This window comes from Gambusia affinis, linkage group LG04 (assembly GCF_019740435.1).
Source record: "Gambusia affinis linkage group LG04, SWU_Gaff_1.0, whole genome shotgun sequence".
Taxonomy (NCBI): domain Eukaryota; kingdom Metazoa; phylum Chordata; class Actinopteri; order Cyprinodontiformes; family Poeciliidae; genus Gambusia; species Gambusia affinis.
The window spans coordinates 10,979,584-11,003,465 of NC_057871.1; the positions used below are offsets into that span (position 1 = coordinate 10,979,584).

Genomic DNA, 23,882 nt, shown 5'->3' on the forward strand with positions numbered 1-23,882 from the left:
TGGTGAGACAGAAAATAAATGCTTTACTTTCATGGGGGTTTCCTCAGCTAATAATGAAGGAAAAACTGAAGCTCTTTTCTAACTGCCACTCTGGCACCTCTGGGTCGTGTCACTTACTAAGGAACATTTCTTAGCAAAAAGGATTATTCAACAGAACCCCCGGAGTTTGTCAAAGAGAAACCTGCCGGTTGGGTAAAGAGTCACTTGCCATGGTAACTTATCATGGTTACCAGGACAACTGACTCAGATTTTAAGTTGGGTCTCTGAAAAGGGAGAACCTGGAATTTCTCCTCAGCAAACGGAACATTTTATAACGCCGCTTTCCTTCATGCAGATTTAATCTTGATTCAGGTTTAGAGGTTTCAAGAATTGCTTTCATTGTGTTTATTCCCATCAATAAAATATTCATTATACCTTTATTTCTGCACCTTATTGCAGTTTATGCCTTTGGCACTTAATGAGATTTAAAACCACTATGTTTATGCCATAAGCTGAACAGGAGAAACACTTTTATTCTACTATAATTATTCTGACTTTGCTGAACCTTCCTTGCTCTCTTTCATGACAAACTGAGCCTCACAGATCTGAATAGCACACCTCTCAGTGCGCATGCATGTGTGAGTTATTATCCGAGTGCTAGATAATGGGGAAAAGAGAGGCTGAGAGGAACAGATGCACTCGTGTGGCACTCGGCAAAAATGCCATAGGTTTCAGTGTATCAGTGAAGGTAACCGTGTGGGTGGATGATGCCGCACATTCTCTCCTTCTCCGCTGCAGAAAACTGTTGCTGTGTGCACAGATGAGAGCTGGAATGTGAGCGTCACAGCTCCAATATGAACAAGTCAAAGAACCTGCAGGCAATCCGTATCGCTTTCTGCAACAAAATCGTTTTCTCGTGCAGGCGAACGCGCTGCATCCAGCGTGCAACCCGTAGCGCAGTCTGCGAACAATGCATGCTCCAGATGCATTGAAGGTGACATTTCTCTTCTCGCTCCAATTATCGTCCTCTGGGCTGGCGGAAAGCACAGCCCTGCTCGAACTGTTTACTGATAATTTGCTTGCATCTATTTGAGAGCATGTATTTTGCAAAGCTGACCTTCCGCTGATTGCACGCCCCGACCCACCTGTCAGGTGGCACAGTTTGGCCACAGCCAATCAGAGGATCAAATGGTAATTGCAGGCTTTAGATGCTTGTGGCATAGTGTGAGCCTTAACAGCTCATGTAGACTCCCACTGAGCCAGACGAACATACACACTTGTAAATACAAGCAAGATGAAGGCAGGAAATGGGTTAAAGCTGGCAATGTTGGGTTTCATTTTTGTTTGTGGGTCAGAAATAAAATGCTAAATGTTGTCCTTGAGATCTTGTTTCTTGTGCTGTTGAATATAAGCTCTGAAACAGAGGGAGAGGTAAAGCGAGGGTGCTTTTTGAAATGAGACAAAGGATATGTTTAAATTTGCTGTAAACATAACATAGAGATAAAGAAAAAGAGCAAGAAGCCAGAAACAAGATGTGGGAAAAAAAGGAAACAAACCCCAGAAGAAGAGAAGCCAAAGGATTTAGAACTGACAAACTAGGAAATGAAATGTGTCTGACGTCTTCGAGAGGATGCTCACTTCTCCAAGTTTGTTTGCTGTTATCTGGTAAACGCTGGAATGAACCCTCATGCATAATGCATCTCCATGTGACAGAAAGATGGGGATTGAGCAAAATCACAAAGGAGAGACCACATTATCCAGGCAGCCTGAGTTTATCAATAAAGATCCAGCTGCACAAAAGACTTCATTGTGCTGTTGTCATTTCTCCAAGAGATGGAAAGAAATGAACAGGAAGATTTAGGAGGTGAAGAAAAGTATGAGCTAAAATTAGAAATGAACTGATCAGAAATTTGTTGACAATTTTCCTTGATAATTTTGTAAAGCTCTTACTTTCTGGTTCCATTTTTAATATCCAAATATTTTTTTTTATGCTCTCGATCTCATCTTCATGGTAACCTGTTAAAAATAAAATGTTTATTGTAAAAGAAAACAAAAAACTAAAGAAAGACAATTTTTAGACAAAACCCTTTTTAGAAATAAATCCTAATTGAAAATATGCTGCCAAATCGTCTTTACTCATTTATAAGGCACATTAAGACAAATAAAATACAGAAAGTGTATGATATGACAAAATATTATTTTTCTCCTACTAGATCAACCGTTGAAAATATTTGTCAAAAATGCAAGGATTTACAGTGATGAACTGTCCATTACTTTATTCTAACTATACACTAACTTTTTTTGTTGTGATTGATCATTATCATCTGTATTATTAACAGAGGTGAAGGTACACAGAAGGAAAGATCAGTCATTGAAACATCTCCAAACTTAGCCAGACATTTAAAAATAAAACCAAGGTAACTAAGGTGATAACATTTTATGTATGTTGTAGTCAGTGGATATTTGATCATGTCACACTAAATCTTACACAATGCGTAGTTGGTATCAGCCTGTAGTGAAGTGGAAAGACTCCAAAATGATAGATTTTTGAGTGTAGCAACTAACTGTATACTTAGCTACCTTTATGAGGTAACGATCATATCAGTAATACCTCCACCTGTCAAACCTCTTTAACAAACCTTAACCCTTTCAAAAACCTTTTTTGCAAGAAGAGGAAGGATTATTAATGTGATTAGAAACAAGAGAATCAAAATGAATTAAACCTGTTGATGGACTCTGTTAGGAACAGCTTCTCGGCTCTGTTCAGTCCTTTCTTGTCTCCGTTGCGCTTTCTCCACAGTCTCTTTCTGTTTATTGATGCAGAGAAATATGAATAAAAGATTTCTTGATGCAGGTCTCACAGTAATCAGACATAGATGTGGCCTGAGGCTTCACTTTTGTGTTTTTCTGGGGGGGGTTTTGGCTTCTCTTCTCAGATCACCTGCCTCCGTCCCACCCAATCCATAGGGATGTATCTGATTAGTTAACAAAACAATCTTAATACATATATGTTCACAAATGTTTTAGGATGCCTGGCCCCTTTTCACAGTTCTTATACTTTTTGATTCAGTTTCTGTTGTTGTTTCCTTTCACATTGCAAGAGCTGTTTTCTTTAGCGGTTCTTGTTTGCAAACGTTTGTTTGTTTGTTTGTTTTTTTTACACCCGCTTAATTTTTTTTTAGCACAATAGGAACCCATGACTACCAGTAGGAATTAAATTATCCCAGTTTTAAGGAAATGTTCAAATAAAACATAAGACAGAAAAGTAAATAACAAGCTTTTCGTATTGGAAGAAATACAAAATGACTTTTAAACTGTGCAGGCAAAAAAATACAACTGAAGCAGAATTACAAATAAAACAACATCACAGTAATGAGTGTGGCTTGCTTGCAGCGTAAGAGCAATTAATGGTGGAATTTATTGAAGTCAGCCCTGTGGCAGAGAGCAATTTGTGAGTGTGACCATTATTATTGTCTGTCCCTTTAAAGTAGGGCTTCAAAGAGGAGCTGCTGCACTGAAATGTTTCTTTAGACATTCAGACTTTTTTGTTTTCACATCTATTGATCATTTTTAATCCTTAGATAAAGTGGTTCCACATGATCACCTGCTTTTATCTGGACTCAAACAGATTGTAAACAGCACTGTGAGCCTGTGCTGTATTCAAAGGTTGTTTATGTGCCTAAATGATGAACATGTATGGTGTAATACATGTCGTTTTTCATATTTTATTTACGTCTTTTGTTCATGTGATTGAAAAGTATCCTAAATTTACAGACTGATATGTTACTTTAGCCCAGTTTTCTACCCATACTTGCGTGGGTTTTCACAAGCTGCTTCTTCCCACATGAAAAAAAAAGGATGTTAATTGGTTATACTAAATTTACCTTGTGAAGGTGTGCATTCATGCATACTTGATTTATTATGCGTTTGTTCTGTGATGAACTAGCACTCTGTCTACCATACAATCGTCCCCTCAATGGCTGACAGATGTAAATGAGTTCAGCAACCCCCGACTCTGCACGAAGCAAAGCATGGTTGGAAAGTTAATATGTGACCTAATCAACAGGTCAGTGCATTTATGTTTTAAAAGGAGCACTCTTTCTTGAGACGCTGCCTGGTGTTTACTACACGTTTTACTCTTCTATTTATTTCACAAATCCCTCAGAAAGAAATATCTTGAATTGTGCAGAAAAGTTAATAGTATTCCTCTGCACATACACAGTTTGCCAACATTTAATATAATCAGTCTGCATGGCTTTATGGGAAATATTCTAAATGTAAATTTGTAGCATTCAAGTCAGATGAAACGTTTACCATCCAGTAAATAGAAGAAGCAGGAAATAAAACGGTCCCTTTTTTACTCTGATAGTGTGCCTCAAAGTTTATAAGGCTTATTTAAAAGAAGCGTCTTAAATATTTATACAGTCTAATGTATTTTTTAACTTTCGCTGAAGTGTTAGAATGAATCAATAAAGGCATGAATCATTCCACCATTATTCAGTCTCTAGTACTGCATAAAAAAACATTTCTAATACTTACTGATTTCTAGAAATATCAACAGAGAAGAATCCCCTGATGGTTAATCCACCAAGACTGAGAGTTTTCTGCGAGGAAATGTTTTCATTTTCTCTCCTTCACTTTTTATGACTGCTGAGTTATTTTAATTGTGAAGCGAGACCCACCACTCCTGTTTGCAGTGGTATTTATAAGGCATGTATAAATTTATGGATATAAAGGTTCAGTTTTTGGCTGAAATCTAGAGGCCTTGGCTTTTAGAAGTTGCTTAAATCTGATCTGTATGAAAACCTCAAAACATTTTTCTTCTGCACTTATTTAATCTCAGTAGTAATGCCATAACTCGTTTTTGCTTGCTGTGAATTCTAAGTTACATTTTGTTCCCCATTCATGAGCATTTATAAAAACCCGGGTTGAAAAGGTTAACTTATCTTTTCGTGTTCTTAATAAAGAAAATAAATTCTGCAGACTGCTAAATGAATACGAGGCTTATCTGGAGATGTGTTGAAAGGCAGATGTCTCATGTTGCACTTAGCCTCATTGCAGTGGACCTACAACCATGATCTTATTGTTCAAGAGACTAAAAGCAAAGTGTCATTCCCTTGTGTTATGATAATTTGCATAGTATTTAATTTACGTAATTGGATTAAGCTGCAGTTCCATTTAACAAATTTGTTGTTTTTTCGTGTCTTTTTATAATCTATTATATGTTTGGAGCTGTACTGCAATTTTAGTGAATCAAATTTGATCAAGTTGGTGTTTTTTGCTCATAATCTTTAATGTTCCGTGAGCCTTGGTGTTCATCTGCTGCTATTTGCCTTGTGAATGAGCCACTGAGAGGGAGCTGACAGCAGGCGGGTGAAAATTAAAGCTAATACCACCTGTTAGTGGATCAGGGCCAGAGTCTTTGTCAAAGGTTATTGCAGTGGGCAGTTATGACCTCCTTCTAGTTTCTAGCACAAAGCTGATCCAACAGATGGCTGCAGAGACAATTGCACTCTGCTGTATGCAGAGCCATCTGAGGGTTTCTGCAGATGATAGGGCACCATGTTGTACTGGAGGTGTGAGGCGTTCAGGGTTAGAGCACAGCCCCATGTGGCGCTCACATCCTGCTGACCACCTGCTCAGACTTTCAGCCATTCAGCTGCTCGACAAACTACATTCTTTCTGTCATCCGGACAGTTGTGGAGGCATCCTTGAAGTGTAGTTTTTACTAAAAAAGAAAACAAAATACAAGTTGTATTGTATCAGATTGAACCCTACCATGTAATTTTAATAGGTGGAAAAGAATTGTGAAACACCTCATGTAAGTAATGATGCCACTTCAAGTTATTCACATTTTACCTTGTTTAAACAGTAGACTACAAATGAGATTTTATTTACTGACAGTTAAGTGCGCAGCAAATATAAAACCAAATCTCATGTGCCACTGAGATTCAAAAATAGAGAGTGAAATGAACAACTGGAATCATACCAAGACTGGACCATCCTCAAAGTTACTATGAAATCATAGAGAGCAAGACAGAAGCAGCTAAGAGGATCATGGGAAATGTTCCCAGGGAAGAATCTGTTAACCAGACAACTGGTTGTGCGCTCTGAATCCAGTCTTTATGGAAGAGTGGAAAGAAAGAAAGACATTGTTGAATAAAAGCTTTAATGTTATGTGTAACATTTGCTATAATACATGAAATATACACAGCACACATTTTTGAGTATGTTCTCTGGTCGAAGGAGACCTAAGTTAAGCTTTATGAGCCTTCATGCAGGGCAGCTGGGAGATGGATGTGGTGAACCCCAGTATACTCAAATAAAAGGGTTGAATAAAACATTATAACAGAGTACAAATTGAAAGATACCATCTTTGAAACAATACAAGTGAGTAAAGACACACTGATAAACATCTGATTAAATGTTTGATGAACTAAACAAGTAGAAATCAAAGTTAAGAGCACAAAAGGCTTTATAAATAAAAGCAACAGTTTTTGCACAAAATAAAAATAAATAATTATTCTATTATTGAGCCCAGAGGCTTAGTTAAGTTGTGACTAAAGTCACTTGTAGGATCACAATCTCCCTGATTAAATGTCTGGAATAATATGGAAATGTCAGCTCTGACAGGAGCCAGTAACACCATTTCCCTCTCAGTCATAAACACTTCAGGATGTGGAAATAGGTTTTTCTCTCTCGGAGTCTCAGTACAGGTACAGACTTGTGATTTTTTTTTTTTTTCTGCTCAATTATGGGTGGCTGTAGGTGAGCATGGTTCCGGTGTCCCGAATCGGCTCTCATCATGCTCCCTGACAGCACAATTGTTATGGTAATCTTAACAAATTATGTTGTTCAGAAGATCCAGGCTTTCCCTGTTCTCATTTGCTGCCTTTCTTTGCTCTAAATTTACCCTCTTTTGTTAGTGTAATCAGAGTTGTCATCTTTGACAAGAAGCACAAAAGATATCTCACACAGAAGAACCGCTGCTCACAAAAGTGCAATCACAAGCCATAGTTTACGTATGCGTCTTCTTTCCTTGACATTTGAAAATGATTACAATTATTCGGTTTATCTGATCAAAGCTGGTGGCAAAGAGCACAAAAACAAACGCAACCACAAACTCTTTCACATGCACACATTTAAATATGCCCTATTGCAAATGAGCCAAATGTTTGCATTTAGTTAAACTTCACCATAATCCTTTATGAATAATGGAGTCAGACATAAAGAACTTAGCAAAGAATAAGAAAAGGCGTCACTCTGAAACTCTTCTGTCGCTTTGCAAACAATGGATGGATTGTGAGGGCATCAGAAGTCTTTGTTATTATCTTTTGAGGAAGAACCCAAAAAAGATTTTGGTGCTGATGCAAGCCCAATTGGATATAAAACTTTGTTTAACAGCTCAGCATGTTACATTTAGCTTACATAAATGTTCCTCACTTATCTGACTCAGAGTTTTTAAAAAAGAGCAGCAAAAAATGCCCAAAAATGTTGTTGCATAGTGTTCTCACTACCAGGAACTTTTGCACATATTTACTATCATTTTGAGTCTCTTTGTTTGGTGTCTTATTTTAGCTACTTTATATTTAATCATTTTAAATGAGCATATGCTGATATCATGAAGCTCTACTCTCTAACTGATTAATTCAGTTGCAAGTTGGATAATTTTTACTTTACTATTTCTTTTTCTTGTTTATTTGTTTTTTATGTCTTGTTAAAACAACCAGGCTGTCAGTGTCTGTACCTGAATTACTATTGGAAATGAATATTGAGTTGCAGCAACATTTTGCTATGTGGTAAATATCAACTTTTGTGATATAAGATTTAAGTTTGTGAAAACCACACCTTTTAGATTTTGCAATAGACCAAAATAAAACAAATACAATTGTGAAGTGAAAGGAAAAAAGATGCATAGATATCTTCTTTTTTTTTTTCACAAATCAAAATCTGGAAAATTTGATGGTCAAGCCAATGCTTTGAACAAGCCACACGACTACAGGTCTTTTGGAGTATGTTGTTAACAACTTTTCACATCTTGAAACAAAACATTAAAATTCTTGCTGGGTGGACTTTGACTGGGCCATTTGTACACATTGATCATAATTTCAGGAAAACATGATACTAGGAAAGCATAAAATTGTAATTACATTGTTGAATAACTATTAAGATTAATAAAAGTTTTCTTCCTTTTGTATCTTCACAATGACTTTATCACTGTCCCTGAACGTTCTAATCTTAATCAGAAAGATATCCTTCAATTCAGCATACATGGCAGTAAAAACTTTGCAAGAGGTCAAATTTATTATTGATTTATTGCCTGGTAGAAGATGAACCTCGACACCAGACAGAAGTGTTTTGTAGTTTCTAACAGATTTTCTTTATTTGGTTTAAGTTTAAATGGTACGAGCACTTTTACAAGGTTGCAAACATGATCATATTTTCTTTTTTACTTTGTTTATCTGGTTCGGTGTTTGTTCAAATCAATGACTATTTGAAAGTCAGAGACGGAGAGCAGCAGACAGACGAGAATTCAGCAATAGTAATGCTTATGAGATGGAACATTGGGAAGAGGGGCAGGGATAATAAGAGATAATCTCAGCTTTACCCCGTAGCTGCCAGTCAGGCGGCATGGAGGAATTAAAGATGACGACGGCAGAGCACAGAACCCCATGTTGCTACGCCGGTCCAGCGATCTGTTCCCATCCTGATAGCCTGTAAGACGCATTCTAACCCATAGATGAGAACCCTAATCCGGCTGTACTCCTGGTGTATTGTGGAAGATTAGCTGGAAGGTCTCCTCCCACACTGATCAAGAATGCCTTCCTTTGTACCAATGAGGAAAGAAACTTGACTTATGTGGAGAAACATCGGATACAGGGCAAAGGACAGATAACGCATAAATGGGACAAAGAAAGGGAGAGACTGAAGCATAGAGAGGAAACGACAAATAAAACGGGAAGAGATTGGGGTCATACCTCACACTGCAGAGAAAACATTTCCGAGTGTAACAGGATTTCAGCTGTGTGAAGGGACAGTGGATAGAACCACAGAGGCAAGTGAGGACACTTTGTATTTGTATAGAAAGTGAAAAACAGATGAAAAATAGGAAATGCTTTTGGTAGCCCAGTTTCTCCTCCACAAAGATCAGGGAAAACTGCCCTACAAAGCTCTGAATAAAGGCAGGGTGAAACAGAGAGGAGGAGATGGATAGAGAGAGTGGGAGATGCTGAAGGAGCTACATTGTCATGGTTACCATCAGTAGCATATGAGATGTGTGTGTGTGTGCGTGTGTGTGTATGGCCTTGTCTTTTTTACATTGAAGGGACTATTTTCCAGCAAATAGTATGTTGTCTCTATGGGGCCCAAAGTCGGGTCCCATAGGAAGAGCTGCTGTTTCTGGGTTAGGGGTCAATTTTAGGACTGAGGTGAGTTTATTTAGGTTAGGTTTAGGGATCAGTGTAAAGGTCAGGGTTAGGTTATAGAAATGAACAAAAAATTTATGAAAGTCGATGCAAAGATCTCATGAAGACAAAAAAGGCATACTATCACTGTGTGTGTCTGTGTGTGTGCAGTCAAAGTAGAGCACTGGGCCACCAATGTCAACATGTACCATGTGATTTGTGCAGAGGATTCGTATAGATCCAGTATAATCCTCTGTAATGTTCTGTTTCTGTCCAATTATTATTCATGATGCGTATCATTCCTGACGTCATTATCAGTGATTGGATTATTGAAACACATTGCATCAAAATATATGAATATTGTAGAAATAGCTCCAGCAAACGTCTCCAACATCTGCAGCAATAAAAACTGCAGCTACACTCGCATTTATTTTCTCATTCCCACATAGGCTTCCATGTTTCATCCCTCTTTTTTATGTTCTGACGTCAAATCCGCTTTTAATGCTGCATCACTTGATAATGATAGCTGGAATTACTCACAATGCCCGCTGTGTGTATATTATGCTTTTCTAAGACACAGTGGGAGATCTCTGTGTTCCTATCACTGTCTGTTTCTCACTTTATACACCTTTGCATGCTTGGAGATTTGCCACTTGTGCACAGTAATTCTTCACTTAACATCCAGAATACAGCTGTTAAAAATCAATACCTCGAGGGGTTATAATTACTAACTTGTTATTCTCTCGCCAGACTTTTTTTGGGGGAAAAAGTTTCTAGCTTAGTTTGATGACTTCCCGTTTTTCTCTTTTTGTTTGAGTTTGTTCTTCAGCTTTGTAAGCAGAAAATATCTGCAGTGTCTCCTCTCTGAAAGGCACATGCCTCTGCCTTGCAGGCAGAGGCATCTGCGAGATTGATCTGCCATCCTGTCACAAAAGTAGAAAATAAAAGGGAGCCAATTAGAGCCTCTGGTGCTACCTGTTTCCTTGAATGTCCTCTCAGCTTATATATATACTTGTCAGACTTTAGAGGTTGCACTTAAAATGGCTCCAGAGCTGCTCTCATTCTCTGCTGTGAAGACACACACACACATTTGTACCCAATCTGGAAAGGCTTGTAAAATCAGGAATTATATTCAAGTATTTTTTTAGGTGTTGATGAGTATAGAAAAATCAATTATTTCCACTTCACAGTGTAAACATGACAACCAATTTTCTGAGAGATCGGAACATTAATATTTTGTGCCTGTGACCAGGAAAATCCTCAGAGCTTTTCCCACTGACTCTGTGTTTGCCAAACAAGAGAGTAAACAAAACAGCTGAGAACTGATAAAGCATAAATAGGTAATCATCATCTGATGTATGTTATGCCAAGAATTCTGACTCTTTTCAAAAACTTGATTTGAGTCTTTGAAATAAGTTTAATATTGAATTTACTAGACTGAAAGAATGTCTTACAAAATTGCTGCAAAAGAGTTTGTGAAAGTAAAAATTTGCCTTCAAATCCTTAGGCCTTGACTTGACCCTGTCTCAAAAGCATTGATAGTTCCAATCCTTGAAACCAAACCCTGCATTTATTAAAACTAATTTCTGTTCAATTCAGTAATAATTGATTGATTCCAAATAGAAATTAAATGCTGACATGACTCAAACCATCCAAGTATTTTTGTATCATTTTAGAGCACTGGTATAAAAGTCGACTGGTTGGTTCAGCGCCTATTTGCTAATGGATAAAAGCTTAAAGTATTAAGAGTTTCATTATCTTTACCATTGCCACCTTTACTGTTACTATAGACATTGTTCATGTTTCAGCTGGTTACTATACAATCACTAGACAAATGTCTCTTAATCCTGATCCTTGTGTGTGATAGAAGGGAAACAGCTAAAACATGCAGGGCAGTGATCCCTTAGGGCCAGGACTGAGAAACAGTGCACTAGACATAAATAAACAGATGAACACAGTTCTGTCAGTTCTCCTACACTTCACGTCTCTCTGACTTTGACTCCTTTATAAGACATTGGATCCAAGAGACTGTATCGTTATGGAGCTCTTTGAAAATAGACACATGAAAATTGACAGCATGTCAGAGACTGGGATGGTTGGAGTTTACAATCTCAAAGCCAGGCTGGCATAAAATTAACAGAAACATCAACACTTGAGCACGAACAGTTACCTAGAAATGATAGAATACAGGTGCCAAATATTCTGTCAGAAAACGTGAGCCCTTAGAAACGAGCAAAAACAAAATCAGAGTAAGGTTTGGTTTCTTTATGTACTTGCTAGCCACATTTTGTATTTGAATGTTTTCCGCACCTGTGTCTTGCGCTCATGCTGGTTTTGCATCCTGTTGCCCCACAGAGATTACTCTTCAGAAGCATTGTTCCAGCCTTGTTTTTTTTTTCTTACAAAACAGAGACTTGGAAAACATCCGCCAGTTGCTCATAACTAAAGTTCCTTTTGTTTGCTCTGCTTTGACAAAATGCTGAAACCGATTTAGAAAGTACATCATTAGGCTTAGACAACTTAGTGATGTTGTGATAGATTTTTTCCTTTCTAATGCTCAAGTCTGTTACTGTGTTATTTTATAATTCTAAAAACTACATATAAGTACAAATAATAAAAAGGAGACTGCTTCCTTTCTTGCACAACAAAGCTTTGCAGCAGCCTTTGTGCACAGTTTTCAGCTAACCTATAGAAAGTTCTTCCTTCTTTTGTTGTATTTTTTAGAAGACCTCATGATCTTGTATGTGTGTGTAGAAATAAAATTTTTGTCATTTCTCCTACTCCTAAAAAGTGAATAGAAATTACCATTAGTTAATGCATACTGTCATGTAATTTGTGAAATTAAACGATTTGATGTTTATTTTACAATAACATGCAAACTGTGCAACCATATATGCTGATAGACATTAGGAGGCTATTAGTTTCTTGTTTTCATTAGTGTCACAGATGCCTTCCAGCTTCACATCAACCATTCAGCTTGTTTAAATGAAACAAACAGTAGTTCAGTATCACTGAATGCGCCACTCTGAACATCAAGCAGCGAAAGCAAAGGTGAGAACTGCCTGAGGACCTCAGAAAACTGTTTATGCTTACTCCTGTTGAAGGTAAAGTACAGGAAGCCATCGCCAATCACCTTCACATTCCTGTTACCACAACGGCTATTGTTACTAAACAGTAAAAGGTCATGGAACTGGAGCCCCGGTTGATCTGAAAAATGCAAAAGAAAGCCATAAGAAATCCAACCTAACTCTGATTGCTGCAAACGTTGCTGCCTCTTAGTATTACATTATATAACTATTATCATATTTTAGTCTAAGACATTATCATGTGTTTGTTTACATGAAATCTTGAGCAAATATTCAACTATCAAAAGGAAAGGTGGTTTTCTGACTAAATTTGTCCATACTCTTTATTTCATGATCTCTGAGAAATTACTTGCATACATGTTCACAGTTTACTGCAAGATTAGCAGAGCAGCTGAAATTAATAACGCCTTCTCAGCTTAGTTTCTTTCCAAAGTTTATGAAGAAAAGAACTGCAATTTGCTGCAGTTGGTAGCTTTGTTCCTGGATTCAAATCCCAGCTTGTGTCTTTCTAAATGGAGTTTGAAAACTCCCTCTTCATGTGTGGGTTCTCTCCCGGTACTCCGGCTTCCTCCCACTGTCCACAGACTTGACTCTTAAGTTAAATGGCTGCACGGTGTTAGAAAACTGTGTGACTGCAATATTATTGGTAAATACAACAACAGTGATATCAGTTATGCAAAAATTTATTGTTTTGTGAGGTTTTATCTGTGCCAGGTGTGAGACTCCATTCAACAGGCTAAATCTTACAGTGGCATGCAAAGTGTGTGGTATGAGCTCATAAGACTTGGAATATATTAGCCAATAATAACACAGTCCTGTGTGATGTTAACGTTACACACTCTGACAATGCAATGATATTTTGCAGCCGTAGTATGGAGTCATTTTCCTCATAAACAGAGTGTAATAACACTTTGAAGTAGCTTGGAAGAGAATATATGATCCAGCTGTTTTATCTCTGGCAACTACAAGTTCAGCCAAAGCGCCTGCAGCATAATACCACACCACTTCCAGCTTCAAGGATAAGGATTTGAGGCTGACTCATCCCCCCCGAGCAAATCTTCTTGTAGAAACAAATAAGTCAAATGTGGGAGAGAATAAAATTAAAGTGTTGTCGTAGCACTGGCTGCTTCCACCTTATCATAAATGGACTTTTCTGCTTAGGTGATGGAGTTTTGCTCTTCCTAAGTATCAGTATTTGCATGCATGCCAGTGTCGTGGGTGTCTATGTTGTCCTGTGATGGACTGACGACCTGTCCAAGTCCCCTCTGACCCTGTAGGCTTAACCTGATTTTGACGATTGATGGACAGATGGAAAAACATTAACTTGAGAGTATTATTGGATGGTTTAGAGCTACACAAGACATTATTTCAAAACTCACAAAAATTTCCATGTGTACAATGTTGTGCAAAAAATAGTAATCTAAGAGTCCTGCTAACTATACAAAATACACTTTGAGGTGAGGGAGGAACGCCTCTGCACCAAAATGATGCAAAAATAGTTGGACTCAAAAATGATTTTAAGTTTCTTCCACCGTCTGCAGTTCAGCCTCAGACATCTGGTATTGATCTGTCCTTGTGAGTGGTGCATTGAGCTGGTCCAGGTTAAAGCAACACAACAAGTCTCCACAAGGTTCCAGAGTCAATGTCATGTTCACATATTGACATGCTGGCGCTGCAAACCGAAGGGGTCCACCATAATTTAATTTGTTTCTGGTAAAGTTTTTAGAGGCTTGCTTCTGGACTTTACATAGAAAGTCCAGAAGTGTTGGTTTTCTGTACATTGAGTGGCACGTAAGGAAAAAATTTTAAATATGTTATATTTTGTTCTTCCTGTACATAAAATATCAAATGCAACAACTTCAAATAGAGGGAACTGTTCATTGTTGAAAAATGCAATTATCCTGGACTGACTCTTTAATTTGATTTTAAATAAGGTGAGTGATTTTAACAAGAATTTATTGTAACTAACACAGCAAAATACGATAACCAACACTTCTGAGGTATGGGAAAATATTTCAATTTGGAGTTAAGCGGAAATAAAGATAGAAGGCTCGATATAGCTGCTCTGCAGTGGCTCTGTGATCTATCAGTCCCCTACAAAGCTGAACCACTGAGACAGAGCAGCCTCCTCATTTATATGAAGCCCTAGCGAGAACGTGTAGAAAGTCTTAAAAAAACATTATTTCCAGTGCAGTTGCATAATGTAATTCTGTAAAACTATTATATTAAAAAGAAAGCTTTTCTTTAATCAGAAGTACATTTATTTCCCATGTTAACGAGGTCATGCAGGGTGTGATAAAGGAATTGTATTCTAATTAATATTAATAATGATACAACACTGATAGCATTCAGATTCTGTCAAGTAAAAAATTAGCAAATTCATCAGATCCTACTGAGGGACCACCTTGGATAAAAAGGTGAATTGTGCCAGAAAACAAAACAATAAGTAATCGGGGCCTTCAGCAAAATATTCAAAATTTTGGTTATTATACACCTAATGAAAAACCTTCCTTTACAGCCATCTTAGTCAAAAGACATAAACCCTAAAGTACATTTATGTGGAGAGCTGAAAAGCAGAAGAGAAGTTGGAAGATTGAACCTTGCAAAAAAAAAAAAAAATGTCTAAGATTTATTAAGATAAGACCATTTATGAGTCTCCCATAGGAGAAATTTGCCTTGGAAACAGGGACAAGACTGCAGTACAGCAATAAGAACAATACAATACAATACAACAATAGACAATGGCCATAAATACATAAAAGTAAAAATACATAAAAACCCAAATGTTAGGTCGACAGTACATCCCTATAACCATCTCATTTCCATCTCATTGAATCTTGTGAAAAGTTAAGAGAGGACTGTTATGGTGTTCATGTTCTTTCTGATAGAAACAATTTTAATGTTGCAACCACAGTAACGCTTTCTAGGTTGCAAAGAAATTATAATGGAGCATTTTCAGGGAAAATGTTGAACTCTTGTGGGACAAGAATCACATTCAGACACACCAAAGTACTGTAAACATCATTAATTTCTCTAGCATGCATAATTATTGCCTTACAGTGCTTTTTGTACCTTTGGGGTCACCTCTTACATACTGAAGACACCATAACTAACACTACACATGCCCAATAAGCATCAATGAACCTTCCGCTGGCGGCTTTTAGTTCATAACATCAGGGCCAACTTAGCGTTGATCTGTCACACTGAGGGCAAGGAGCCTCGGTGCATTAGCATCATCCCACGCTCCTCGCTCAGAACCATCCATATTGTATGAGCATGTAACCTACATCCATCCACGCCTCTGTCAGCAGACGTCCCCTGACGAGACAAAATCCATAAGCAGACCGTAATGGTGTTCGCGAATGTGTGGCTCGGTGTTTAGTCAGTTTATTCCCCTGTCAGAGGAAATCAAGGTCCTGCTGATTTAGCTTGAAACATTTCATGCTGCTTTTCAAACGATTGCCAAATGCTAGGGGCGGATATTTAAATGGGTGCTCCAAATGTGTTCAGGCTCTATTAGTAAAATTGTGGCTATGTGGGTGAGCTAAAACATTAAACATTTGGGATATTTTATCTGAATTATATAAGCAATGCTTTGTGTCAGTGGACACTGTTGTTTTTCAATGCTATACAATAAAGAGAAACCATTGTTTAACGGAGCATCATAAAATTGCGCATTAAAAGTGAAATAAATAACAGGTCTCCCACTGATCGCAGCAAACTGAAGGTGTTGATGTTGTTCATTTATAAAGGAACAGAAAAGCGGCCACATTATGGGGGAAAAATTTTTTTTTTATCATGACACATCTGAGGTAGAAAAACTCATGAATAATTTTGCTGCGCACCACATTTAACAGGCAGAATATTCATAGAAGCTGATCAGCCCTCAACCATGCTGTTTTAGCTTTTTGTTGCTAAAAATGTTTGACTCCGCTTTGCTTGTTGTGTCCCAGATTCTGATCGGGGAAGTGACGAGCTTCTTTGTGAAGACGGAGGGATCTCAGGAGAAGACCATAGTGACCGCTGACTGCTGTTATTTCAACCCTCTCCTCCGAAGGATCGTACGCTTTCTAGGTCAGTCTCAGTCCCGGTTCTAATGCATTGCCTTCAATGTGTTTTATTGGAGTTTTCTGTGATAGACCAACCCAGATTTCTGCAAAAATGTATTGTAGTATAACAGTAATACATATAGTTAAGCCCCTAATTATCTGTTTCCTCAGTTGATTTAGCTTTAAAGTCTTTTAATTTTGACTGAATGTAATAACATGTTGACGTGGTCTAGCAGAATTCCAGATGTAAATTTTACATCATAGAAGGTAAAGCAAAAGGACGATCAGCAAATATAAGAAGAGTTTGATGTCAATACAATTTTTTCTAATCACTAGTCAATAATATTTAAATAAATATTTTGAAAACCATCCATTGTTTTCATTCATCTTTATAATTACGCACTACTTTTCATTAGTTTATTGCATAGATTCCAATAAAATATATGGACAGTTGACAACGTTATGCAACAAAATATGGAAAACTTTAAGCGGAATGAATATTTTTGTGTCACATTGTTTGTAGCACAAAGAATCTATCTTTCTTTTTTACTCTCCAACAGCTTGTTTCTGATCCTTTGTCCTGCCACTTATCCTCTTATCTTTACTTATTTTCTCTCTTGTTTTCCCAGGTGTCTACTCCTTTGGTCTCTTTACCACCACCATCTTTGCCAATGCTGGTCAGGTGGTGACAGGAAACCAGACGCCTCACTTCCTGTCCGCCTGCAGACCAAACTACACAGCTCTAGGCTGCCAATCTCCTTTGCAGTACATCACAGAGAACCGAGCCTGCACAGGAAATCCTTTCCTAGTGGTGTCCGCTCGCAAATCCTTCCCGTCCAAAGATGCAGCGCTCAGCTTTTATTCAGCCATCTACACAGTGGTAGGAAATCAAATGTCAGGGAATTGGTGAGGGGGGACTCATAGGCTGGATCGATTTTGAAAATAAAGAATCTTACTTGAATGTAACACCACAAAGAGGTTTCTTTTTTAAATTATTCAACCTTCGCTGTTGAGCAAGTTCATTCTTAACAAGAACTTGCTTTAAATTCAGCTCATAGGTTAAAACTGAATTTATTCATGTTCACAGTTTACCACCTACCAGGACTGATTTCACACTCAAAACATTAACTAGTTCTTGTTCAATCTAAATATTTCATATGATGTAAAGTTTGAAGGAACATGTAGGTGATGAGATGATCTGCCGATTAGTGTGGTTGAAGCTTCAATTTCATTGCTCTGCTCTCCTCTGCTGTGCTTTCAAACATACCTTGAGACTCCCTGACTACAGGGAGTAGGATCCACACAATAACAATTAAACATGGTAGCCGAGATCAAATCTACAAAATCTGTAGGTTTTTACAATTAGCACATAAACTTGCAGTTTATTTTGTGAAGCTCCTCTGGAGAGTTTTCCCATTTGAAAGGATTTGGATTTTATATTGAAACTTTGGCTAGGCCATTCCAAAACATACTATGCTTTTTATATGTAAGACTTGTTGTACATTTAGAAGCTTTTTCCCTTAAGAAATAAAGTTATCATTTGCCATGAAAGACTTGTTAGTTGATCTCAGATATTAAGATGGGAAAGAAAAAAGGAAAAACAAAAGAAAACTGTTGGAGGCAAATGCTTTTCTCCGCACTTTAGCTAAACTTTCTCCCCAATAGTGTGCTTTGAATCTTTTGTTTATGCCTGAATATAGAGCTCCTCAGGTTTTTAATGTAGAAAAATACAATCAGTCATTCTAAAGTTCTCCAAAAAGTTAGTTTGCCTTTCAGTAAGTTGCAGCTGCTTTCTGATTTCTGAGTGGTAATTCAGATGTGACTGTTAGACGGTAGATACAGACAAAATGTCTAAAAGTAAATTAAAAAAAAATAAAATAGTAGATAAATTCATTTTAGAAAACAGTTTATTAAAATATGTTTTATTGTATTCCATATAAGATATGTTAAAGTTTTGAATGGTCCTATTGAATATAGAAAGATTTCCATCAACGTTCTGCATGCATTGTGTCATCTTTGGCAGTTACAGGATGCTCTTCATTTTCCTGGGTAGTTTTACACATTTCTATGAGAATCCTTAGACATATTTTTTTGCCAGTGGGTTTTCAGTTTGCTTTCAGAGGCTGCCAACAGCTCCATAATTACAGAGCTGCACCTCAGCTTCCTCAAGCTCTGCCAATCAGAAGAGCTCCGGCTTTTAGGAATACGATCCTTGTAGACACACCATCTGAAAAAACTGGCATAAAACGACAGATTAGCAAGCAGAAAAAGGAGTTAATAAATAGAGGATCAGGAAAACCTTTTATTTGCGAGTGTACGTAATGCAGAGGTTCTCAAGTAAAGTGCCAGGATAAGTTGGTTTTAAGTCTTATTATGCTTAATTTTTCTGTTATGTTGAATTTATTTCTGCTGAGGAAGAATACCAGAAAACACTGATAAACTCTGTATTTTTAAAGACATTAAGTTTATCATCTGTTAGGTAAGCATTTGTATAGTTTACTGAGTGTACAGAATAAAAGGCTCAGTAATGACAATCAGTTCTTCCTAATAAACAATAAAAGATATGCATATCCTTCGCATGTGGCCAATCAACGATACTTTATAAATTCCAAATGCTCAGACATTAGCAATAACTGATTGTTGAAAATACTAAAGAACATCTCAATAATGTTGTTTGTGTCAATTTTTATACATTTCCTAAAATTTTTACATATGATTGAATATTAAAGGCACAGTACAACAAAAGTAAACTCTAATCCAGACCTATCATGTGGATTGAAACGGGTACAGTTGATAAATTTTTAGAGTAGTATAAATAAAACCTCTGCTGTACAACTACTATGTCATTTATTATTTAACTGAAACTAAGTGTGTGAGAGCCCAGGTCTATGCCTTGCTGTTTCCATAAAATTTTACAATGTGAGTAACAGCTAGTTGCACTCCCTAACCTCATCATCAAGTCTGAATACCTCTATAAAAGCAACGATTATTACAACTGGCTGATTTAAGACTTGAAGCAGTGCTTAAAACAAAACGGCAATAAGTAAAAATGTCAGAGTCTTATTCCACTTTAACATGTCCTGGCCTTTTTCGTAAGGGAGCTCTACCATTCCCATGGCATGTTCTGGGCTTAATGCCGGTTTTTCAATAGGTATACATTTTTCAGTGTCTTCATGAAAACCAGATCTGTTTTTAAAAAAAAACATCTGAAACTTCTGCCCCAGATGCCCATTATTTCCCTTTGACATTACAGTGTATATGTATTATCATTAGTCATTGTAGCCTTATCTTAATGTAACAAACCAAACAGAGCTCATCATCAAAGATGAATCAAAAAACTAGTGGGAGTATGCAAAATGCTGCTCAGCAAATGATTATTGAGGAGGGCAGAGATATTTTAGAGCCTTTTTAAATAAGATGTAAATTATAAAAATGTGTTTTCCGCTTTCACATTGTTTTGTTATCTTTTTAGAGAGGCTTGTCTTACTTCCTCTTTGGAAGAATGAAAATGATTTTATATCAGTTTGTGTGAAACCACTCAGCGGCTGCAAAATGACTGTAGATTGCGTCCTCTTGTGGCCTGATCAAGATGTACATCCTGCCGAGTCAGTAAGACTGCGGCACCGTCTGCATCGTCTCAGCCGGATGACTCAAGCGCCTATATCTAAATATAAAATTGTTTTTTTTTTTGTTTCTTTTCTATTCTTACATATTCTTGTGACTATGTTTGTTATACAGATGTATGTGACGTTGATGTTTCGGACCAAAGGAACCCGTCTGATGAAGCCCACCCTGTGCCTGGTGCTGCTGTCTCTGGCGGTGCTGGTCGGCGTGGTGAGAGTGACGGAGCACAGGAACCACTGGAACGACGTCCTGGCTGGTTTTGTCACAGGAGGGGCCATTGCTGCATTCCTGGTGAGGCGGAGAAAAAAGAGAGATGGTGCAAACAAATGTTTAACATTTCTCCTTAAATTTGACAAGCAATTCAGCTAACTTGTAGATCTGGTCTTTAATACCTTCAAAAATATTAAGTTCTTACTTCAAATGTTGTTGAGGAATTTTGACAGATCTCTTAGGATCCCGCAAAGAGCTTTTCAGTTAGGTTCAGGTCTGGATTTGACTAGGCCATTGCAACACCATCCCTTCTTTATCAGCCATTTTGTTGTATATTTCTTGATTGAGCCTGTATCTAGCCATCAAACACAGACAGATTGCTCTACTATGTCAGTGTCGGACAGAATAGACGATTCTTAAAGAGACAGAAGCAAAATTTCAAGGTATCAAATTGCAAAGTCAGGTTTATTGGAATTGATGTAAAAATACAGCATTTTTATATCAACAGAAAGTTACTTTAGTTAATTGATTTTGCTTTAAAATTGCACTATGTGCATGGAAAATACATAATATCACCACTTTAATTTTTCACATGGTAACTGAGGTTTGTGGAGGTTATAATGGAGATGGCCAGATTCTGCCTTCTCCATTATAAATTCTGCAGTGGATTGTACAGTCTGAACAGCAGATTTGAACAACTCCTGAGAATATTAACAACTGTCTTACATTTTTTTTTTATTTAGGAAAAATCCTACCCACCGTAGAATGATGCAAATGAATGGTCCAAAATGGTAAACTACTGCTGCAGTGTGTAATCAGTCATTGAAGTGCTTCATTAGCAGAAGCTGGCTTCTACTGTTCCTGCTAAATCCTTTGGAAGCAGCAAATTGTATCTGTTTTTGTTCCAAATAGAGTCTCCACATTGGCTTTGTTTGTGCATAAAAAATAAAGTTCATGTGGAATCAGGGTGTCAAAAATAAACTATATTATTATTATTATTATTATTATTATTATTATTATTATTATTATTATTATTATTATTATTATTATTATTATTATTATTATTATTATCATCATCATCATCATCATCATCACTGAAAAATATTCTCATGCACTTCATATGCACTACAGGTGGTCATACTCACCAAAGGGTTTTTACCACCAGTTTTGCACCATACTGTCACCCCATGGACAATTTAGTAGGCATGTTTTTGTAATTGCAGATTTAATTACGGTAACACCGTTAAGCATAAATATATCCACCTGTTGAATCGTTTTCTCCCATTTCAAGTGTCTCTACTTTAATACAGGCCTAACTGAAACTCTACAGTTTGTAGAGAGCAACTTGTTACTGATTGCCCCTTTGTTTCTTGTAAAAAAAATAAAATAAAATAAAAAAGCATGACTTTACATAATGGGTTTGAGGAATCTAATAATCTTGTGTAAACAAAAAAATATGCTGCACACCAGTTTCAGTCATTTAGGTGGCTTAATTTGCATGTCATATGTAAACATTGTTTGTCCAAACGTCTATTTCAGTCAGGAACTAGAATTTTAAAATATAGGAATAATCAACAGATTTAAGGTCTTGGAGATGCACCAATTAGATTTTTGTAATCAGTTTCTAATCAGCTGATATTTATCTTGCCAGTTCCAAGTCATTGAAATTTCTCTGTAAGAACTATAAAATAGTGTTTTTTTTCTAGCATTTTTTACATGAACTGTCATGAATTATTTATATTACTAGCAGAGGCGACATTAAGTTGTGTTTGAAAGAGAGCAAGCATACAAAACAGGGTGTTACTGATATTTTAAAATAAGAAAAACAAATTAATACAGAGTGTAGCATCTTATATTGGGGATTAATGCAGTTAGTGGAGCTGGCATTACTGAAACAACAGTCTTTGCCTGATTTCCCTAGAGAATGTAGATCCTTATCCTAACTCAGGGATTTCTTGAAGGCTGTTGACCTTTAAAAATCCAGCATGTTTTGTGACAGCCAAAGGTTGAAAGCTTACAAGGATAAAACAGAACAACTCTTCTGTAATACATTCATCCTTCCTTCTCTGTTTCTCTCTCACAACCAAAAGGAACTGCAGGCATGGACTAACACGTTACTGAGAGTACAGTTTCCTTTGGAATAGATTCTTTCACCTTTTGTGTTTCTTCAGATTTCAGTCTTTAACATTTCATACTGAAAAAGCATAGATTTTTTTGTGGTAGTCTAATTCAGCTAAAGTGGAAATTGTCCAATTCCAGTGGATATCCTTGTGCAGCTTAGTTTCTTCCCTTGCAACTTAAAAGTATTTATTTGCCTTTACATATGTTTTTACCAAATTAAGTTAAAGTTTGATTCAAGAACATTCTTAAATGATTGTTATGGTGTCAGGGAGTATTGATATACGAGATCTACTTTTTTTATTTTACCGATACAGACTTCCTGTTTTGCTTTGATAAGTGACCCACCAATTCTGACTCTAAAAAACTTAAGACACATAGTTGTTTTGTTTTTTTGCCTCCCCTCCAGGGGGTCTTTTTGTGGGCTTTAGTGTGCCTTATATAAAAGTAGACTGACAGGAAAGGACAGGGGGGTCCAGGAATAGAACCCACGATGGCCGCGTCGAGGACTCAAGGCCTTTAAACGTGGGTCACGCTGTCCCCTACACCACCACAGCACGCCCCACACATAGTAGTTTTTAATCCAACAGAAAATTACAATATTATGCTTTGAAAGATGTGTAACTTTCCTGTATTTAATCATTTACTTTAAAAAAGTATATGACGCTAGTTGATACATTAATAATTTTGCTCATCTTCAAGTTCAGTGACGTGCGGTGAGGTTCATAGCTGGTGAGGCACTGACGTCATCAGAATCAGATTTGCAAATAGATGCATAGATTGACAGCAGTTTACAGGTTATGTTTCACTTCTGCATCCTTACACATACAAACTGTAGCTCACAAAACACACATTTCGACATGGATGAGTACATTACAACAGTTGTAATGTAGTCATCCATGTCGAAAGTCGGGATAAGCGAGAGGAAAAAAATCACTATCTCTATTATAATCTATCGCTGCACTTGACTTGCTTCCCGAATCGTTTAGCCTAGCTCGCTGTCACTTACTCGGCAGTTGAGGAGTGAACAAGACGAACGTCTGGGATCTTGAGCGCCCCCTGCCATGAGGCAAGAGAACTGCCTGCCTCACCTCGAACCTGTTCTCTGCAGTTTATAATCGCTCATTACACGAAACACGTTACACAAACACAGTTGGTGACAAAAAGCACTGTACATTATATACATAAGCTAAATTATTGGAAATAAGTTCACATATTAAATTTGTTTAAACCATTTTATTGACGCCGTACAGCAACATGCTCTCTCCGCTTAGCAGCCAGCGCAGAGCCAGGGGTTGCGCAATCCAAGGTGAGGCAGAGCTCGCTGCTGCCTCACCGGCATCGCTTCCAAGCATTTGAATGGGAAAATAAGAAAATTCAGCGATTTTGAACAAATAAAAATCGAAATTGGT

At 37.2% G+C, this 23,882-nt stretch overlaps 1 protein-coding gene across 2 annotated transcripts in view; it reads left to right on the top strand.

The window, feature by feature from the left end:
• LOC122829887 (phospholipid phosphatase-related protein type 5-like) overlaps window positions 1–23,882 on the top strand; it is a 55,995-nt gene that overhangs the window by 26,980 nt on the left and 5,133 nt on the right. For both annotated transcript variants that reach the window (XM_044114788.1, XM_044114787.1), the window contains exons 4-6: window positions 16,423–16,543; window positions 17,148–17,398; window positions 20,257–20,433. In XM_044114788.1, coding sequence (XP_043970723.1) covers window positions 16,423–16,543; window positions 17,148–17,398; window positions 20,257–20,433 — 549 coding nt within the window. The remainder of the gene's footprint in view (window positions 1–16,422; window positions 16,544–17,147; window positions 17,399–20,256; window positions 20,434–23,882) is intronic.